At 42.0% G+C, this 20,132-nt stretch overlaps 1 protein-coding gene across 1 annotated transcript in view; it reads right to left on the reverse strand.

The window, feature by feature from the left end:
- ITGA5 (integrin subunit alpha 5) overlaps positions 1–20,132 on the reverse strand; it is an 805,866-nt gene that overhangs the window by 466,470 nt on the left and 319,264 nt on the right. Inside the window, exon 9 of the mRNA XM_044083969.1 lies at positions 9,951–9,994. Coding sequence (XP_043939904.1) covers positions 9,951–9,994 — 44 coding nt within the window. The remainder of the gene's footprint in view (positions 1–9,950; positions 9,995–20,132) is intronic.

Genomic DNA, 20,132 nt, shown 5'->3' on the forward strand with positions numbered 1-20,132 from the left:
GCCATTGGTCCTGTTTTTTGTGGTCCTGGGGATGAATGTATTCCCCCTCCTGGCCCAGGCAGATACCTCAAACTTTGAAAATTGGGCCAGATATCAGGCCTTCAGCAGCAGAAGTTTCTGTAGTCAGCACTACTGCAAAAGTGGTTCAGACAATAACAATATTTTGATTCTGTAGTGCTGTTCTACTAATTATCAAATAACCCCCAGTACTGAAAGCAATGTCTCGTCCGCTTGCAACTCTTAAACACCAATAGATGTAGACAATGTCACCAGACTGTGCCAAAAAGTTAAATCCCCAGTGGTAAAATATTTATGAATAACCACAAAAATGGCTACCCAGCCTAGATGGACTTACTAGACCATGTATTTTAAACACTATATGCTTTTACTCAAGACTGCATCCATTCCTATACAATTTGAGTTCCGTTTGGTATGCCATGGATATTCATTGCTGCCACTGTAGTTGATTTGTACAAAGTTCTTAAGTGTCTTGATCAGAGGTTAAAAACCAACAGCAGCTTAGTCTCATGTCTAAAATTTTCTCTGGAGTCTTTTCGTGGGCCAATCTGATTTCTAGCCAAATAAATGTTAATGAGCAGCAGTTAGTACTACGACAAATGTGCTGCTGGCACAGTTTCCTCATTCTTGGTCCATGCCCAGAATGGCAGCAGACCAAGGAAGACTTGTATGCCAGAAACTCCAGAATGCTTAACTAGTGAATGACCCCATTTAGAATTAATCACTGCACTGCAGTCTCTAGTGGCCTCAGCTGAACAAACTGCTGCATTACCCCCAATCTCTACACTTGTCATCTGACACAGTCAAACTTAAAAACTAGGCTTATTTCCACACAAACTACAAACTGTACAAGAGGGATGAAAAAAAATCCTAAGCAAGCACACTAAACTACACATGACAAGAACTGGTATAGCTAAAAATTTGGTTTCATGTAAACAATTGTACAGTCTCTGCAGTCAAAGTATTTCATTACATCAGACTCAAATTGGGCTATATTCCAATTTGAGGATAAACTTATGTGATGAAACATAGTACAAAAAGGAGTCTATTCTTTCTTGTAATCCATTCTTTCTAGTTATCTATTCCTTCAGGTAACGTGTTGAACTAAGATCCTATCTGAATTTATTCACAGATGTGGGCATCTTAGAAAAAAATAATCTCCTTGACAAATGCCATCACTGCGCTGTTGTTAAAAATACTGCTACAGTTCCCTTTGGTACAATACACAACTACGTTTCTCATTATGCCCACGGCATTAGCAGAGATGAAAGTGCCCATTCAGTCTCTACTCTTCTTCCTATCTCATTAAGGGTGAAGATGTCATTTCACAGCTGAAAAACATAGCCAGCTCCCCTGAGAGATGTAAAAACTGACCAATGCACATAAAAGGGCGTTCAGGTAAGATTTATGTACCATAACAAGTGAATATGCCGTTCCCTCTGCTTAAATCAGTAACATACTTTCTGTGTTTGTCCCTTCAAAACACACCAATAGTGTTGTTGCACTGATTTCTATAAAACACAATCTCTTCTACCCTACACTTTCTTTTGTGCTATGCAAGCCCCTGCTCATGCTGGCATGCTAAATCCTGTGCTCAGTGTACATATGTCCGTAAAGAGAGAGACCACCTGCAAACAAATTCTCATCTTGCATCTCCTGGGATTTATGCATACAGTTCACACAAGCATGTGGAGAGAGCATTTATATGCACAAACCTAAATGTAGGTGGCTCATTCAGAGATGATGCTACAGCATAAAACGATTTACAGTTGTCATGCACTCAATTTTTTTTTTTTTTATCAGCATTGATCAACTCTGGCAAAAAGTTAAATTCTGGTCACAGAAATACTTGTACAATTACATGTCATGGTGCAAAATTTGATTAAGTCTTGTCACAATGGTGGCAAGTGCTGATGTTTTACTTTAGACTATAATGAAAAAAGCTATAAGCAGTGTATTTGGCATAGCTAACATATAAGAGATGAATTTTGAAGTGATAACATAGATGTACAAAAGAAAAATTTTCATGTAGAGTGAATGGTAATGTTGCAGTTGATATTACTAAGCCTAGGGTACAGGAAAATATCAGACAGCCTTCTAAGCCACTAGAGCTACAAAATGACTTACCTCAAAAATCAATCCTGCCACTTAGAATAAACACAGCACAGATAAGGTTTTCCAATAATATTAACACTGGTGCATCTTCAAACTACGGGGACATTAACAAATCTGTTAATATGACAGATCAAGAAACCTGAATTCCTAGACCCCTGTGCTTAATGGCCTTCTTCCAGGTGGCAGCCAAGAATCCCATCTACCAAACTGGCCCTTGCCTCAGTTAACTATAAACAAACACTGAATAAAAAAATAAAATAAAATCCACTGCTCAGCAAGCAAACGCTGTAGTTCCGTAAGGTAGATATAATGCAAGTCACAAAGGAGGCAGGGTACAGCAGAAGTAAAAACAAAACTCCAAATTTAATTCCAAGAATGTGCACTTATAACATACGGATATAAACAAACTATCTAAAGCTGTGGCAGGACCATTACAGTACAATTCAGATTCTGAAGTGACACAAGATAAGCCCATGCTGGCATTTGCATATACGTTTTAAAACAAGACCATGCAAAAGTAAATTAATATACAACAAATGAACAAATAAGGCTACAATATCAGTTTTCAGTCTCATACACCAGCCCATTATTTATAATTAGTTTCAGAGTGCACTATCTTGGCATTCACAAATGATTTAGCTCACTGAAAACTAGAAAAACATAGCCAAGTTTCAGCCACACCTGTGTGGAATTCTTCCTTCGCACAAAGTTTCAATGCTATGCCACGGTCAAGAGACACAAACAGTAAAACTGTGTATTAAAATTGAGCTCAAACTAAATGCTACAAGTATAACATCACCACTTTTGGTAAACAAGCCCCCCTTTCCCGCATCAAGCAGTATAAACAGTGCATCCTTACAAATGACAAGTAGTCAGGGACTTTGGTAGGACACAGACAGCTCCTTTCATCTGACCATCATGTGACGACAGCTGCCAGAAGTCTTTTAGCCCAGTGATTTGCCAAAGGAATATCCAGATCTAAAAAGGTATCTCTCCCTCATACTCCATCTTTATCAGACCAAATAAAGTACAATACTCCCTTTGGGACACATCTTCCCAAACACAAAAATAATCAGAAAGACTTGAGACACAATATCCCTGAAGGCCAGAAGCTTCGTCCTTTTATTCAGTATCTAATGCACTTTAGAGGGAAGATCCGTCTCATTTACCGTGCCATTAGAAACCCAGCTGTCCTTGTCTCCCATTCCTCCACAAGCCCAATATCCCCACCAGTACTAGAACCAGGGACCTAAATCTTCACAGGCAGATAAATAAAACACAGTGAAGGAAAAAGGTTTACAACGCAGTCTTCCATAGCTTTGGAATACATTTTCACTGCATTTTAAGCAGTATGACACTAATTTCAATACCTAGATGGGTATCTGTACACCTACTCCAGGATCGACTGGTATGGGTCTGTTGCAGAGCTGTGAACTGAATGAGGGTGCTGGCAAAGGATAAATGATGAGAAGATTCATTGGCTTTGGAATATCTATGAATCTAGTGAACAGTTTCCAGCAGCAAATGAGTTGTGAAATACTCGGGAGAATACAAACATGTTCTTCTACCAGGAAAAAAATAGCAGCAAAAATGTACCCATTATGTCCTGATCTCCATAATCCAAACTGAGGACTGCATCTCAAGCTGAAGGCAGTCTTTGTTTAAAGTACTGCTATGTCTTCTGCCTAGTTTAGCATGCTAGCTTAAGGGATGATGTGCATGGATGAGAAAAATACACAATGAAGAGCCATACCAGTCAATAAAGGGGTTAACGTGTGACACAAAGACCTTTAAAAAAGGTATTTAAAAGGAACAGTGGAAGATGGCAGAAAACAAGAGTGAAATTTCATGATACAGGTCATGATACACAATCACAGGTTTGGAAACTGACCAAGTTCTTAACTTTAGTTACCAAAGTAGTACTGTTGTCGCCTCACAGTTAGACATTGCCCGTTCGATTCTCAGGGTGTCTTCTGTGTGGCGACGTGTGTGAATGGGCGTTCCTTCGTTGAAGGTTGTGCATTAGGCCCGGCAAGCCAGCACGTAAAACTCTACTGCCAATCATTAGCGGACCGGAGTTCCGCTGTGGCAACCCCTAACCGGGAAAAAGCTGAAAGACACAAACAATTAGTACAATAAAAGTACAAGAAAAAGTAAGTAAGAAAAAAGTTTCTATTGTAACAAGGTTTAGAAAGTTATAGCAATGATGAACGTGAAAACTCACAGAATAGCCAAGTGCTAATTACATGAAAGAATACCACTACAGAACTAGACATACGTTTTTCATTGCATCTTTGTATTCTGAGCTATTTTACTGCATCAGGATCAACCAAGGGCTTGTGTGTTAATACATTTTTCAACAAAATGGCAGCCATAGGGCCTCCATATTGATGTGATTTTATTTCGACAAAATGGCAGCCATAGGGCCTCCATACTGATGTGATTTTATTTCACTTTTAGATTCACAGGCAAGTACTAGGCTAGCTGCCTTTGAGGGCTATTTTATGCTTATCCAGTCCCAATTTGTACTCGAATGAACCTATCCTATCTTGTTACAGACTGGCAATCCCATAGTCAATAATTATACATTACCCCTAATAAGAATAACTAGGATCATACCACAGATAATTTGTGGGGACACATGCATGGGATAAAGCATTTAGGAGCTGCCTCTATCAGTAGCACAGGGGTCCTGTAAGTAACATTACTGCAGTATTGTTTGTGGTCTTTTTCCCAGAATCCATTTCAAGTCCCAATTATACAAGTAATGCTAGTTAAAAGGAGTTTATTTTTAAACTCACAGGTATTTAACACATCATCTGGAGCCCAGCTATTCAGTTTTTGCTTCAATTACTGAGTTGTGTTCTCAAAGCTGCTCTATCCTTTTTACAACAGTTCTAAATCCTCATCAAAACAAAGTAGCTCAATGCAAGATTTTTCCAAGGCTGTCAAACTGCATTTCAAATACGGACAGACCCCTAGTGGCAAATTTATCACTTTAAACTAGGAGCTGCTAACAGGCAGCTGTTGCACTGAATAACAAAAACTTGCAGAACAAAAATGTGACTTTTTTCTGAGTATTGGTGAAATACATTGTTGCTGCGTTAATTTCTGTGATTTTATCTTTACAATCAGCACACTAAAAATAGATACAGCCTTCTGTTGTTAAATTTGTCATACATCTCAAATTACGACGAAGGGATGTGCTTTACATTTTCCTACTTTTGTTGTTGCAATATAAGAAAAGTTTGTGCTGGTGTTGCACCTTGAACCTGGGGATTTAATATTTTGGCTACATTGTAGCATATTAACATCATATAAACCACAATCTTTCAGGATGACATTAGTAATTATGGTCTGTGCTCTGCGTAAGCCAAAGACTTACCAGTAATGATGTCTCACTAATGGAATACCTCTGCCAAAGGTATCACTATTCAAAAAGAGGAGTTCAGCATGTACAGACGTTTCATTTCCTATCCTGCCTATGTAAAATTGTAGGCAGAACCTGATGGGAAAAAAAACTGTTAGGACTCACCAGAAATGCAGATGTTCAAGTAGAATCATTACTGCAGTCAGCAATTTTGGGACACCCTGTGTGCGGGCTGCCTGACTGGCCAGCCAAACCTATAAAGCTTTTCCAACCATCAAGGGCTTCACTTGAGGCAATCCCACCAGGACACAAGTACATAAGTAGAACAAGAGGTGCATCAGCCATTGCAATCTGTCTCATCGCCCCAGCCCACAAGCCAGGCAGAAAACTTTAGCACAAAAAAAAAAAAAAAATTAATAGACCACACAGAACACTCCAGTGTGCTCCAGGTCCATCTCAAACATCCACAATATCCCTTCTCCAGGGAGTGAGAAGGGCCACAAGAGCGAAAGACAAGCTTGGGAGGTAGGTGAAGGGGAAGGTGCAAAGGGACTAGGGTGAAACTAACTCACAGGTGAAAGACTACAGGCTAGTACAGTGGGCATGTAGGGAAGATACCTGGAGTGAAATATACTCAAACATATATAGCTATGGTACGTTCATAACTATACTATGTTCACAGTATTTGCTGCCGTAGCCCTCACTTCTGGAAGATTCCCAAAGCCCTGCAGTAGCACAGGCAAATCCTTACCTGGAAGCAGCTCCTAAGCTGTAATGTTTGGAAAGGTTGTGAACAGAAGTCAAGGTCGCTGTTTGACAATCTGTGTGCTAACACTCCTAAGGAAAGCTATGGTGGCTGCAGTGGCTCTAGTGGAATATGTTCTGCTATGCCCTGGAATACCCTTCCCATGGGCTACCCTCCTTCCCTTTTGCAAAGTAGCTGAACAGATTTCCTAAATTATTTCTAGACAAGTAAAATCTCAGCTGTCCAAATCCAGCTAATGGACAGCCCTGTCTCCTTTGCTCTAAGGCTTAGCAAAGAAGGGTATGTGAATGGCTTGGTTAAGGTACAACTCAGACCAAATTAGGTATAAAGAAATGGTTAATATTGTAGGAATACAGCATCCTAGTGGAGTATTAAAAAAGTTTCTTTGCACATTATGACCAAGAATTATGATAGATATTTCAGGATCACAGCCACCCTAGTCTTATCTGGTGTAAGGTTCCTAGACTGGCACCACATGGAGAATTTGTCCATTATGGTAGGTGAGATTTTCTAGCACTTTGTTTCAGTTTCCCTCATTACTCTCAGCATGTTTTCTGAATATATGTGCCCACCTGAGTCAAACTGAATCATCCAAGCTGACTGGTCAGATTCAGGTACAAGAGGACCCCTTGGTTTAAAATTAGTAGGTGTGTATGCTGACAAAACACTTGACAATATGTCTGCTAAAGCATTTTTTACTATAACCATACCTGCATTCAGAACCATTTACCAGTCCTGCATGGACAGACTTCCTAGCATCTAAAAAGAACAAACTCTCTCTCTCTACAGGGAACTTAATTAGCTCTGGGAAGTAGGCTGACCAGCAGACTTTGATCACTATAAATCATACAGCTATGCGCACTGCAGGGCAAGAATTGGCTGATGCACCACTGACGTACTTGGATCCTGGTGGGAGGGACTCTGAGCCATGGGGAAAGAAAAGGTTCTAGAAGTCAGGGCAGCCAAATTAACTACCTGTACACAGGATATTGCAGTAAGGAGGAATGCAATGGTGAAAACCATGATGAACATCTACAGATTTCCCTATTCATATGCATGTCATTCAGGAAGAGAAATTCCTCTGCCAAAGCATGCAAAAGGTTAAGCTTAAGGGATCTGTGGGATTTTCCTTCCTTCCAAAATAACAGGCTGGTTCCTGCAAATGGACAAAACGAAACCTCAGTATGTAATTAAACTAAGTGAGGTGGTGAACTTTTAGTCACAGAGATGTGAATGTGGAAATGAGGCAAGAATGTCAAGGCAGACTTCTCAAAGGGTGGAAGAACACGTTTAATTGTTTTAAAGACCTATGAAATAAGTTAATTCAGCAAAAAAAATACTTTCAGGGGGTGTTCATGCACACAGACTCATGACATACAGAGAAGGTAAGCTCCACCAGGACTTCTGATGTAGAGGAATAAAGCTAAAAACAAAACCGGGAAGCTGAAAACTGACACCATGTAGCTTTAATAATGTCAAGGTAAAAATACAACTTGGCTCTTTTCTTTAAAATACAAAGACGTCTTCACCAAAAGAGGAAAGTCTAACAATTAAAAATACAACTAAATATCGGATTACCAATCAGGATGGACACAATTAACCCAGTTAACCTTAAGCCATAGGCTCACCCTTTACCCTCCCCTTCCCTCCTCACTCACTCTCAGAATTGTTATAACATTCTTAACTCACTTAATCTCAACTCCAAATACATATCCACCTGACTTGCACCTAGCTTCCTCTCACTACCACGTATACTACTCACTCAGTCTCCTCTCTTACTCTTCTATCTTTCCTCCTTTCCATCCCATTACCCCTTCTAGCTTGTTCCACCTTCATGCGGAGCTTATGCTTTATATCTGCTTGAGTTTAGTGCAATATTTGTATACAAGATTTAGGTATAGGAGTTTAGAACAGTATCTGTTGAGCTTAGTACTATCTGTATATACATCCTACCTTTATTCCTAGCCTCTAGCTAGATATTGGTATACCTGTTCATTACTATGTTTCATATTGTATGTATATCTAATGTTTGATGCAGTATGTATTATTTGCTATTGTATGTATATTAAACTGTTCTTCATGTATTCTGCTGTGCATTTTATTGTTCTGTGGAGCTTTTTTCCCCGGCCCTCCACTGAAAAAAGACCTGTGCCCAGTTGGAATTCCTCAGTAAACAAATGTAAAAAAGCAAAAGTAAAAATGCTTAAATAGATGAACTCACATGAATACAACCACAAGTATTTTGTATACATGTAAAAAAAATGCATAAACATACACTGAAAAGCTAATTGAACTACTAATGCAGCTGTTGTGACTTTCGGCTTTTCCTGGTTAGGGTATCGCCACAGCGGAACTCCGGTCCGCTAATGATTGGCAGTTGATTTTTACGTACCGAGTTGCCAGCCCTGACGCACAACCTTCAACGAAGGTACGCCCATTCACGCATGTCTCCACGCAGAAGACGCTCTGAGTCGAACCGGACAGCTTCTTACTGTGAGGAGACAATGCTACCGCAGCACCACCACCATAATGCAGTGTTCTACTGTAATAGCATATTGATTTAATAATGTGCGTGAAATGTGAATATGATAAGTATACACATATATTAACGTAGACACAAATCTAAATATACCAAGTAAGATGCAGTACTATTAACTTTCCCTGGACAAGGTATCATACTATGGTGTTGAGTGACCACAGTGTATGGCCCCTCATGAACAAATTTACAAATTTTACAAGCACTGCATTTGGGCATCCAACTATGATTCGAGAAATCTTTACCTTGCCATGCCTCAAGATTTTAATTTCTCCCCCTTTGGAGTAAGTAATGACAGGTGGTTCCACCCTAAACCTTCCTAATGTCCTCACTCAACACAATATTACAATGTCTAACAATGTTGACTTATTCATCTGTGGTACTGCTAAAAGGGATAAATGCAACAGTCTTGAGGGCTGGTCTGAAGGCCCTCAAGACTAGCTACTCTCCTACCAAGACCACCATTTAAAATAGATGCAAAACAATCCGACCAATGCTTCATTTGTGCTGCTCTCTCTCTCCTAACAGGTCAATGGGATATCCCTAGTCCAAGAATACAATCAAATGATGCAATTCAAAATTAAAACTATTGTCATCAGAAATGAGGCGAGAAACGAACCATATGACCCTTAACAGATTTCTTTCTGGAAAAGGGTGTGGCAGCTTTCAAAACTGAAGTAGGTGTTTGAAAAAGTTTTTTTTTATAAATGGAGATGGTAAGGCCCAAGGTTAACTGGGTTAATTATGTCTCCTTCCCGATTGGTGACATTTAATTGTAGTTTCAGTTTTCACCTTTCCCGTTTCATTTTTGGTGTTGGACTTGAGCGTTTTGTTTTCTGGTTACAGGAATAAATGCTGCCTCACCTTTTAACATTTTGGAGAGATCAAAAACTCTGGAACCAACATCCTTGTTCTGCACTTTTAAAATTCACAGTGATGAATTATAACAAAAAGCATCCAGTAAGGCATGCGCAAGCCAGAGCAAATGGCCAGGAAAGAAACTTGACAAATGCAACACATCTACAAAATTAACAGATTTAAACTGCAGTTTAATAGTAATCATAGAAATCATGCCAGAAAGGCCAATTGCACTTCAGTGGTTAATTACTAATGCACATCTCACAGAACATAACAAATCTACTTACATATCCGTAAGTCAGTTTTCCTCTTGGAACACCAGCAACAATATCTGGAAATGACATAAGACAATAATATACATTACTGAACTTAAGATTATGTGCATACAGACGCATGCAAACTTAAATATACACATGCAAATTGAATAGTTAAATAAAAGGCAGAATATAACCAATATTGTCAATGGCAAATGCTGATTGACCTTCAATAACTCTGCGGTCAGAAATGGCATCTATGATGTAGAGCTGATCGAAGTACGAGGAATATTTTAGAAGGTATAAAAACAGAAGGAAGTCTGCTTGCAAATTAAGTTTTTTCTTTCCAGTTTTTTCCTTTCCCTTTAATAATATATATATGGGAAGCTACATAATCAGACAAAGAATGCACAATTCAACGTAGTCCTAATGCAACTTCTCATGTGTACCAGATTCTTTATTCCCTGTGAATGGACTTTTGAAATCTGAAGCAGCATCTGATGAGTCACATGGCACAGGTATGGCAGCCATGATTCGTCATTCAGACAGACTGGATTTTTGGCTGTTTAGTAATTAGTAACGGAGGTGATTAGCTTGGATTATTTACAGCTGTATTAGGTTTTACAAAATGTCTACCACTCTTGGCTGAAACAAGGGACTGTAAAATTAATTTAAGAGCTTAAAAAGTTAAAATCAGTCTATACAGACAACAAAAACATTCATGTGGAGTGTTTGCCTGGCAGTTGACTTAAAAGATTAAGGAGCTGTTAAGTTGATGTCCTTCAAGAATGCAACTGCAGTCATAACATATGGGTTGTCCTGCCTCAGGCAGCCCTCGGTCGGCCGGATTCCAAAGTCTGGGTCCGGCATCGGCTGGTGTCGCCTCCTCTCTGACGTCAGAATGGCTGGAGTATAAAGGCATCGGCCGACGCCATCTTCTTCAGTCTTTCTTGCCGCGTGGTGCCCGAAGCATTAGCAGTTCGCAAGTGCCGGTCGGTCAGCTCCTGTGTTTTCAGTACCGAAGTCATCTAAAAGCCAAGTACCCCGTTGGGGAACATTTTTTCTTGCCTCAGCCGATGTCAGAACAAATTGAGAAAGTTAATTGTTTGTCTTGTGGTAAACAAATACCTCATAAGGACTTTCATTCTTATTGCCTCCCTTGCCTGGGCCCAGACCACGACGTCTCTGCCTGTGCTGCCTGTGCTTGCTTTAATAAGCTCACTCAGGCACCGGGCAGAATTTGCCGAAGACTTTTTCGGCGAATCTTTCGCTTATATCATGCCGTCGGAACAACCGACAACTCAATCTACCAAAAAATGAAAGGACCGGGACCGACATCCTCGGCCCGCGTCCTCCACCGATACTCCTCCTAAACCCTTCGCGAGTGCTTCGGTCCCTTCGGAAGCGGTAATTCAACCGCTCCAGGCCAACGACACAGCGTTAACACGTCCTTCGGTCTCTGAGTCTACACCGGTGCCGGTTGTTGATTTTCCTCCAGAAACCGAAGTTCTGGATCTACTCGACACCATTCCTGTGGACAAGGTTACTCCTGCACGTGGGGCAGCTAGGCCTCCTGTATCCATGTCCATCAAGGCCTTTGCACGTGCTAAGGCCGCCAGCCAGGCCAAGGCCCATCCTAAACCTACTGCCCAGGCCCCTTCTTCTGATCAACAGATCATGTCTCTTGCTGCAGATCTTATTTCTCTTATCAGGGGGTCTCAGCCTCATCCAGACAGAGGTTCTCAGCTGCCTGCAGAGAAAAGGCCCAGAACTGAGCAGGCTGACAACCCCTCTTCAGATGAAGCCTCTGGGGATTCTGAGCATTCAGATACCCAAGAAGAATCCTTCCCGGCCTATGAGGACTCTGATGCTGAGGAATAAATTCCCTCTGCCTCTCCTCCAGAGGATTTTTCGTTCTGTGAAGTCCTTCACTCTATGAGGGAGCATTTTAAATGGCAGGGTCAGGAATTCTCTGATTCCAGGAACAGGCTACGTACCTTCCTCAAGCTACCCCAGCACAGACCTTTAGCTATCCCCACAGCCAAGATTCCACTGCCAGCGGATAAGGAAGCTAGGTCCCTGGAGAGATGGGGTAAAAAAGTTTATACCTCTACCACCCTGGCCATGAGGTCACTTAACTGCCTTTTTCATATGTTTCAGTACCAGGATTTTTTACTGGATGATTTACAGAAAAAGCTAGCCTCTCCTGAGCCTATTGATAGAAAGGCATTGCAGGATCTAGTACATGACACTCAGCAGGTTAGCAATCATTTTCTTCAGTGTGGTTATGATGCATTGGAGGCTTCATGTAGGGCAGCTATGACTGGGGCTGTTATACGTAGACATGCTTGGTTAAAAGAACAGCCACTGCCAGACCATGTTAAAGTAAAGTTACTTGATGCACCTCTGGAAAAACAGAAGCTTTTTGGTGCTAATGCACAAGATGTGTTGAAGTCCATTGAGGAAAAAGCTAAATCAGTACAGACAAAGATTTCCTCCAGGTTCAGCCACCCAGATTCAGCAGGAATTGGCCTTCAAAGAATTGGTCCTTTCCAGACACTGACAAGTTTCAAAGGGGAAAAAACAGGCGTGCCCGAGGTAGAGGGCAATACCGAGGCTCCTACAGGGGCCGCCAGTGGCAACCACCAAATCAAAGAAGTGGCGCAGGCAGTCCAGCTGCACCACAAGGACAACCACAATGACTTGACTTTCATACCGCCTACAAAGGCTCAAAGAGAAGCACCTTTGGGCGGAAAATTATCCTTATTCTCAAAAAACTAGCATATCTAAACCAAGGACGACTGGATTCTGGATTTAATAGACAAAGGTTACAGATTCCACTTCCATACTTTACCAATAAGACAAGGCATGCCAAACCTGCCACTTCATCAAAGGGCAGAGGCACTCATTCAAGTTTCAAAGCTGTTAAATATAAAAGCAATAGAAAAGGTCCCTCCACAGGAACAAGGCCAGGGATTTTATTCAAGACTGTTCCTTGTTCCAAGAAAGGAAAACAAATGGAGGCCTATACTGGACTTGTCTACTCTAAATACTTATCTCATTGTGCCAAAGTTCAAAATGCTGACGTTGCAGCAACTCCTTCCCATGCTGGGCAAGGGGTCTTGGCTGGTCACTCTGGACCTCAAGGAGGCATACCTGCATGTCCCAATCAGACAAAGCTGCAGAAGATACCTCAGATTTCTTGCAGGGACAGAGCATTATCAATTCTCAGCATTGCCGTTTGGCTTATCTACTGTGCCCAGAGTGTTCACGAAATGCCTGGCATCAGTAGTGGCACACTGCAGACTCCAGGGATTTCAAATATACCCCTACCTGGACGACTGCCTCATACAAGCAGACAACAAACAAACCTTGATAGCAAACTTGGACTATGTCATTCAATTACTACAGGCCTTGGGATACACAGTCAACATTCAGAAATCAAGACTTCTGCCATCCCAACAGATTATTTTCCTAGGAGCCAAACTGGACACAAAACACAAATGGCTTATCTCACAGAGGAAAAACAACAGCAGTTACCAGAGTACTTCAAAGGCCTAGCAAAGCTCTCCCAGCTGACTGCAAGGAAAATCCTGCAGGCCCTGGGGTTCATGGCATCTTGCATTCTTCTGATACCTTTGGCAAGACTTCATATGAGAAAGCTGCAATGGTACTTAAAAAGCTTATGGTCCCAACACAGCCAAAGCCTAGAGGACGTAATCCCACTCATTCCATGTCTGCAAAGAGAATTTTTGTGGTGAGCTCAAACAAGTCAGTTAAACAAAGGCATGTCTTTCAACAAACCTCAAGCAGGTCAAATGATTACAACAGACGCCTCAGACCATGGATGGGGGGCGCACATGGAGGGCAGATGCATTCAAGGTCAATGGACACCAAGGGAAAAGCATCTGCACATAAACCAAAAAGAGATGTTGGCAGTGATACATGCAATCGAGACTTTCGAAAAATCACTTCAAGGACATTTGCTAATAAGGACAGACAACACCACTGTTATGTGGTATATAAACAAGCAGGGAGGCACTCATTCTTATCCCCTCTGCAGACTAACTATGATTCTCTGGGAAAAATCCCTAAGTCTGAAGATACATTTGCAATCCCAGTTTGTGCCAGGCAAGGACAATGTACTGGCGGACAAGCTGAGCAGAAATTTCTTGGATCCACATGAATGGATGCTGCATCCTCACATTTTCTCACAAATAACAAGGACATGGGGAAGACCGGACATAGATCTCTTTGCTTCTCACATGAATCATCACCTGGAAAAGTTCTGTACAAGGACCCACCATCCACTAGCCTGGAAAATGGATACTCTCTCCTTCAGCTGGAATTCCCTAACAATTTATGCATTCCCTCCTCTACCACTGCTGACCAAGGTGATACTGAAGATCAAAGCAGAACAACCAACAGGCATTTTGATAGCTCCAGACTGGCCAAGGCAGCACTGGTACCCATTGTTGTTGAGCATAACTCGGACCAAACCGTGGCCTCTGCCCCTATGGCCTCTGCTTCTAACACAACACAATTACAGGACTGTTCATCAAAACCTGAAAACATTGCATCTGACAGCCTGGAGGTTACCATAACTCCTTCCGATATCTCTCTTTCCAAAAAAGTTCAAGAGATCTTACTGGAAGCACGCAGACCTTCCACCAGAAAAACCTATTCAGCCAAGTGGAAGAGATTCATCATCTGGAATGCTAACAGGGGTCAGGATACAACAGTATTGAGTATACCTCAGATATTGGAATACTTGGCAGAAATGTTTCATACTGGTCTCTCATATTCTTCCATAAAGATTCATGCCTCAGCAATCTCAGCAAAATACAATTGTGATCCACCTGTGTTTTCACATCCTTTGCTAAGACAGTTCCTAAGAGGGATAAAGAATATCAAACCTCCCAGGAAACCGCCAGTACCTGCATGGGACCTCAATTTCGTCTTGGAAAAATTAACTCTTCCTCCCTTTGAACCAGCAGCAACTTCAGAAATGCAGTTTCTCTCTAACGGTTTTCCTATTGGCAATCACATCAGCAAGAAGAGTCTCGGTGATACAGGCACTCATGGCAGTACCTCCTTTTCTCATTTTTCATCAGGACAGTCTCTCTCTAAGAACCAATCCTTCATTCATGCCAAAAGTAATTTCCAGGGTGTCTCTAAATCAAGCCATTCACCTGCCTACTTTCTTCCCCAATCCTCAAAACAGGGGGGAAGCACTGCTGCATACTTTGGACATACACAGGCAACTACGCTATTACTTGGACAGAACTAAGGCCACCAGAAAGTCTGTCCAACTGCTTGTAGCCTATGCTGCTGGAGTACAAGGAAAAGCAATCTCCAAACAAACAATTTCCAAATGGATTGGACACTGCATCAGATTCTGCTATTCTTTTCATGGAAAAGGTGTGCCAGCCAATATTAGGCCACACTCCACCAGAGCTATAGCCACATCCACAGCTTTCCTAAGAGGAGTGGCTACAAAGAACATTCTACAGGCTGCTACATGGAGCTCCGTGCATACATTTACCAAGCACTACAACCTGCCTTTATACTCCAGATCGCGAGCAGGCTTTGCGTCGGCAGTCCTGCAGGGCATTTTAGCTACACCATCACTTTCTTAGTTCCAACCACCCCCAGCTTGGCTATGGTATTCAACCCATATGTTATGACTGCAGTTGCATTCTTGAAGGACATAGTACAGTTTTGTACCTACCATAAATGTAGATGTCCGATAGATATGCAACTGCAGTCAGATTTTCCCACCCTCCTACCCCTCTGCAACCTTCTTTATGGGTCCACTACCCCTATTCCTATTAGCTGGGGGTATCTCCTATGGTGTATCTGTTTATTACTATTGTGCATGTCTGGAATTGTTTATCCATTCACCAAATTTAGCCTTCCCAGGAGGGCACCTGGCATCTGGGGCAAGAAACACTGAAGATGGCATCGGCCGATGCCTTTATACTCCAGCCATTCTGACGTCAGAGAGGCGGCGACACCAGCCGACGCCGGACCCAGACTTTGGAATCCGGCCGACTGAGGGCTGCCTGAGGCAGGACAACCCATATGTTATGACTGCAGTTGCATATCTATCGGACATCTACATTTATGGTAGGTACAAAACTGTACTTTCCCTGTGGTGCAATGGTGCAAGGCTGGATTCCCTCAGCCTCCATTATCCAACTGAGACATTCAGTAAGCCACTTAACCAGACACACACTCCCAGAGTGTTAAAAGGTCCATGGAAATCAGTGCTCTAACCCAGAAACTAAAACAAATCACTTGGAGAATTCTAAATGAAAAAATATGAACAGTACAGTAAAAGACGCAACAATCTTAAATCACCACACTTTACATACAAAAAAAAAAAAAACACAGATCATAGTCATAGGTTGGTACTAGGCTATCGGCCCTAGGGCCTATACAGGCCTAACCATAACAGTTCCCTGGATATTTCTTCCCACAATATTTACTTCTCTGGACCCCTGTCTATCAGGGTAACTGACATGATCCCCGGGGTGAATTTCCTATCTCCCATCCAATCATCAAGGTTCCTTTTGAAGAGGGCCAAGGAGGCGCTCTGCTTGACATGTATGGGCAGTCTATTCCAGAGTATGGGGAGGCTCTGGGTCAGCAACCTATCACTCCAGCATGTTTTGTTCATTGTGAAGACAAGGTTTAGATCCCTGGAGCGTGTGGCTCTGAGGGATTTCTTTAAGTGGAGCATGTCCAACAGCTCAGGGTTTGACATGCCCTTGCATCTTAAGCAGAGATCGCCTCTGAGTAGACGATATGCCACAGAGTATAGCTGGAGCGTTTTTTTTTTTTTTTTTTTTTTTTTAGATGGTCAGCATATGGCATCTGCTTTAGGCCTGTGATTCTTTTAGTGAGGTATTTCTGTGGCCTTTCCAGCTGTTGCAGATGTCTTGTGAGGTACATACCAAACGGGGCATTATACTCTATAATGGGTCTAATGAGGGATGAGGAATTATAGTAAGTGTATATGGTAAGCATTTATGTATATGTATATGGTAAGCATTTATGGTAAGTGTACACAACTGTACGATGTTCTTCGTGTTTCACTGTTACAGTAATCACATTTGGGTAGATTCCCGAAGCTAAAGATGGGAGGAAAAATTTAGATAGCATTAGGACCAGCTATAAGACCCTGCAAGACTACAGTGGCAAAGTCAGCTCTGGATTTAGAGAAAATTGGCAAATGGTAATGCTTGGTGAAAGTATGTACAGAACTCAAGGTAGCAGCTTCTAGGATGTCTCTGGTAGGGACACCTCTGAGAAAGGCTGTAGAGGAAGATGCAGCCCTGGTTGAGTGTGGTCTTATCCCATGTGGGATAGGTTTTCTATGGTGCTTATAGCAGAAATTAATGAAATGGCCTATCCATTTGAAAATTGTTTGCTTTGAAATGGCCTTCCCCTCTGCCCCTGCAGCAAATGCCACCAGCAGTTGTTCAGATTTCCTTTGAGGTTTAGTGCTGTCCAAGTAAAATCTAAGTTGTCTGTGCACATCTAAGGAGTGCAGTATCCGTTCCCCTTTGTTCTGTGGATTAGAAAATAAGGTATCAAATGAATGGACTGATTAAGAGCCACACTGGATACTACCTTGGGCATGAAGGAGGGATTGGTCCCAAGGGACACCCTGTCCGCATGAATTTATTTATTGAGTGTCCGACTGGATGTAGGTCCATTTTCAGCAGAGGCCCAGGTAGAAAAGGTCCACAGAATAAACGGACAGCAGTTACATTGGATTACATAGCAATTAATTTAACATAGCAATTACTTACAACATATTTACAGATGAAGAACATAGTACATCAGTAGACAACTAAAATCTATCTGTGAAGTACATAAGAGACATTAACAAATGTTACAATAAGACGTTCCTGCTGTATAGTAAGTACTAGGCTTATGACCATCTGAGCTTGCTATAATCAAGGTAGTTAGTGGAGTGGAAAGAAAGGTAGTGGTTGGACGGTGTGGGTGATGATAGAGTGGAAGTTGCAAGGGCATAACCAGCATGTTTTTAGGTGCGCTTTTAGTAAAGTTTTGAAGTGGGTGCATGATGGTATGGAGGTAATTGTGGGTTTGAGGGAGTTCCATAATTTGGCTATGGTGCAAGAGAGTAGTGCTTCACCAGCAGAGTTATTGGCTTTAGTGATCTGCAAGCGATTTTTGTTGCTGGATCTTAGTGGTCTGGTGGTGCAATAGGGTTGGAGTAGATTCTGTAGGGATGGGACATTTGGTGGATGGTTTACTAGTTTGTGGCGAGTGAGAGTTGATACCATTGAAGGAGGCGAGGGTGTTCAAGCCAGCCCAGTTCAGCAAGTGAGACAGTGGTGACTGCAGTAGGATGCCCCTGTGGCGAATTTGGCGATTTTGTTGTAGCAGGTCTCTAGCTTGTTTAGATCGCATTGCCTTAGGTTGGTATATATTGGAGAGGCATAAAGTAGGGTGGAGATAAGGTGGGAATTTGCTATTGAAATCTTTGCTGCTTTGGTGAGAAGTTGCTTATTTCTGTATAACGCTCCTAGATTATTGTGGACTTTTTTATGGTCATGGATATGTGAATGTCAAATTTTAGTTTATTGTTTATTTCCACTCCTAGCAATTTGGTGTGTTCAGTTGGGTATATGGTGGTGTTGTCTTTTGCTGTGATGTTAAAGTGAGAGTTGTTTTGAGTATGTTTGGTGGGTTGGAAGATGAGTAGTTTAGTTTTGTTTGGGTTGAGTATTAATTGGGCATCGGATAACCAAGTTTCAACAGAGGAAAAGGCTTCCTGTGTGACTTTTTGAAGTTTGGGTAGGGGATGGGCTGAGCAGATGATGGTAGAGTCATCTGCGTATTGTACGTGTGCACCATGTTTGGCGGCACTGGCTAGATTATTGGTGAAAAAAGAGAAGAGTAGGGGTCCAAGGATGGATCCTTGGGGAACCCCTATGGAGACAGGTAGTTGGGGAGATGTGTCCTTCTGCCATACAATGGATTGTTGGCGGTCAGACAGGTAACTCTGAAATCAGTTGGTGACTGACAGAGAAGGATAGGTTATTGAGGACAGAGATAAGTTGTTTGTGTGGGACCATGTCAAATGCTTTAGATAGGTCTAGGAAAGTAGTAGAGGAGAGATGGCCATTGTTTTTATGCTGAAGGATAGTGTTAGTAAAGGAGAGTAAGGCAGTGGTGGTGCTATGGTTTGGTCGGAAACCATGCTGAGTACTGGAAAGGAGGTAGTCTGAGACTGAGTGTGTATGCATCTCTCTAGTATTTTGTAGAGTGGAGAGAGAATAGCTACGGGGCGGTAATTGGTTAGTTCTGTGGAGGGTCCGCCTTTGTAGAGGGGAATTATATGTGATACTTTCCACAGTGTGGGAACGTAACTTTCTGACCGAGATCAGTTAATCAAGATGGATACTGGGTAGGCCAGAGCATCAGCTGCGATTCGTAGGTATTCACTTAGGAGGTTGTCTGCTGCTAATTTGGTGAGTTTTTTTTATGTTGGAGGTAGGTACAGGAGAAAAAGAGAAAGCAGTGGGAAGATTACTAGTTGAAGGTGTGGGTTGGAGGGGAGGAGGGTTGTGTTATTTAGCTAGTGATAGTATGGTTTGTGTGAAGTGTGTGTCGAATGAGGTAGCAATATTTTCTGAGGAGTGAGGGATGTTAGAAGGAGGGGTACTGACTTTACCTGGGTGGAGGATGGAATTTATGGAGGACCAGAATCATTTGGGGCTGTGTTGGGAGCAGTCTAGGGCAGACTGGTAGTACTGGAATTTGTCCTGTTTTATTAGCTTTTTGACTCTACTGCGTAGTTCTAGGAATTTCTGTATAGTTGAGGGGGGTTTTGGTTTTGCGCCAGTGCTCCCAGGCTTTATCCTCATTTTTCATTTCTGACTTGGTGGTTTTCTGTGTATGGGGGCATGGTAATTAAGGATGCTCAGGAAAGTAGTATTAAAAAATTCAACTGCGTCATCAAGACTGAGGTACTTTTGAGGATGCCAGTAACATTCTTTGAGGGATGAGATGAATGTGAGTGGGTTAAAGTTTAGTTTTTTACGTATTCGACGGCAGATGACAGGTTTAGCTTGGTATAGGTATTTTTTGAGTAGGAATGTTGGGGAGTGATCACTGAGGCTATCTGATAAGCAGCCTGTTATATATGACTGGGGGCTCTTACTGACTAGTATC

The sequence above is a fragment of the Protopterus annectens genome, chromosome 9.part0 (assembly GCF_019279795.1).
Source record: "Protopterus annectens isolate FY-2018-M chromosome 9.part0, PAN1.0, whole genome shotgun sequence".
In the NCBI taxonomy this organism is placed as follows: domain Eukaryota; kingdom Metazoa; phylum Chordata; order Ceratodontiformes; family Protopteridae; genus Protopterus; species Protopterus annectens.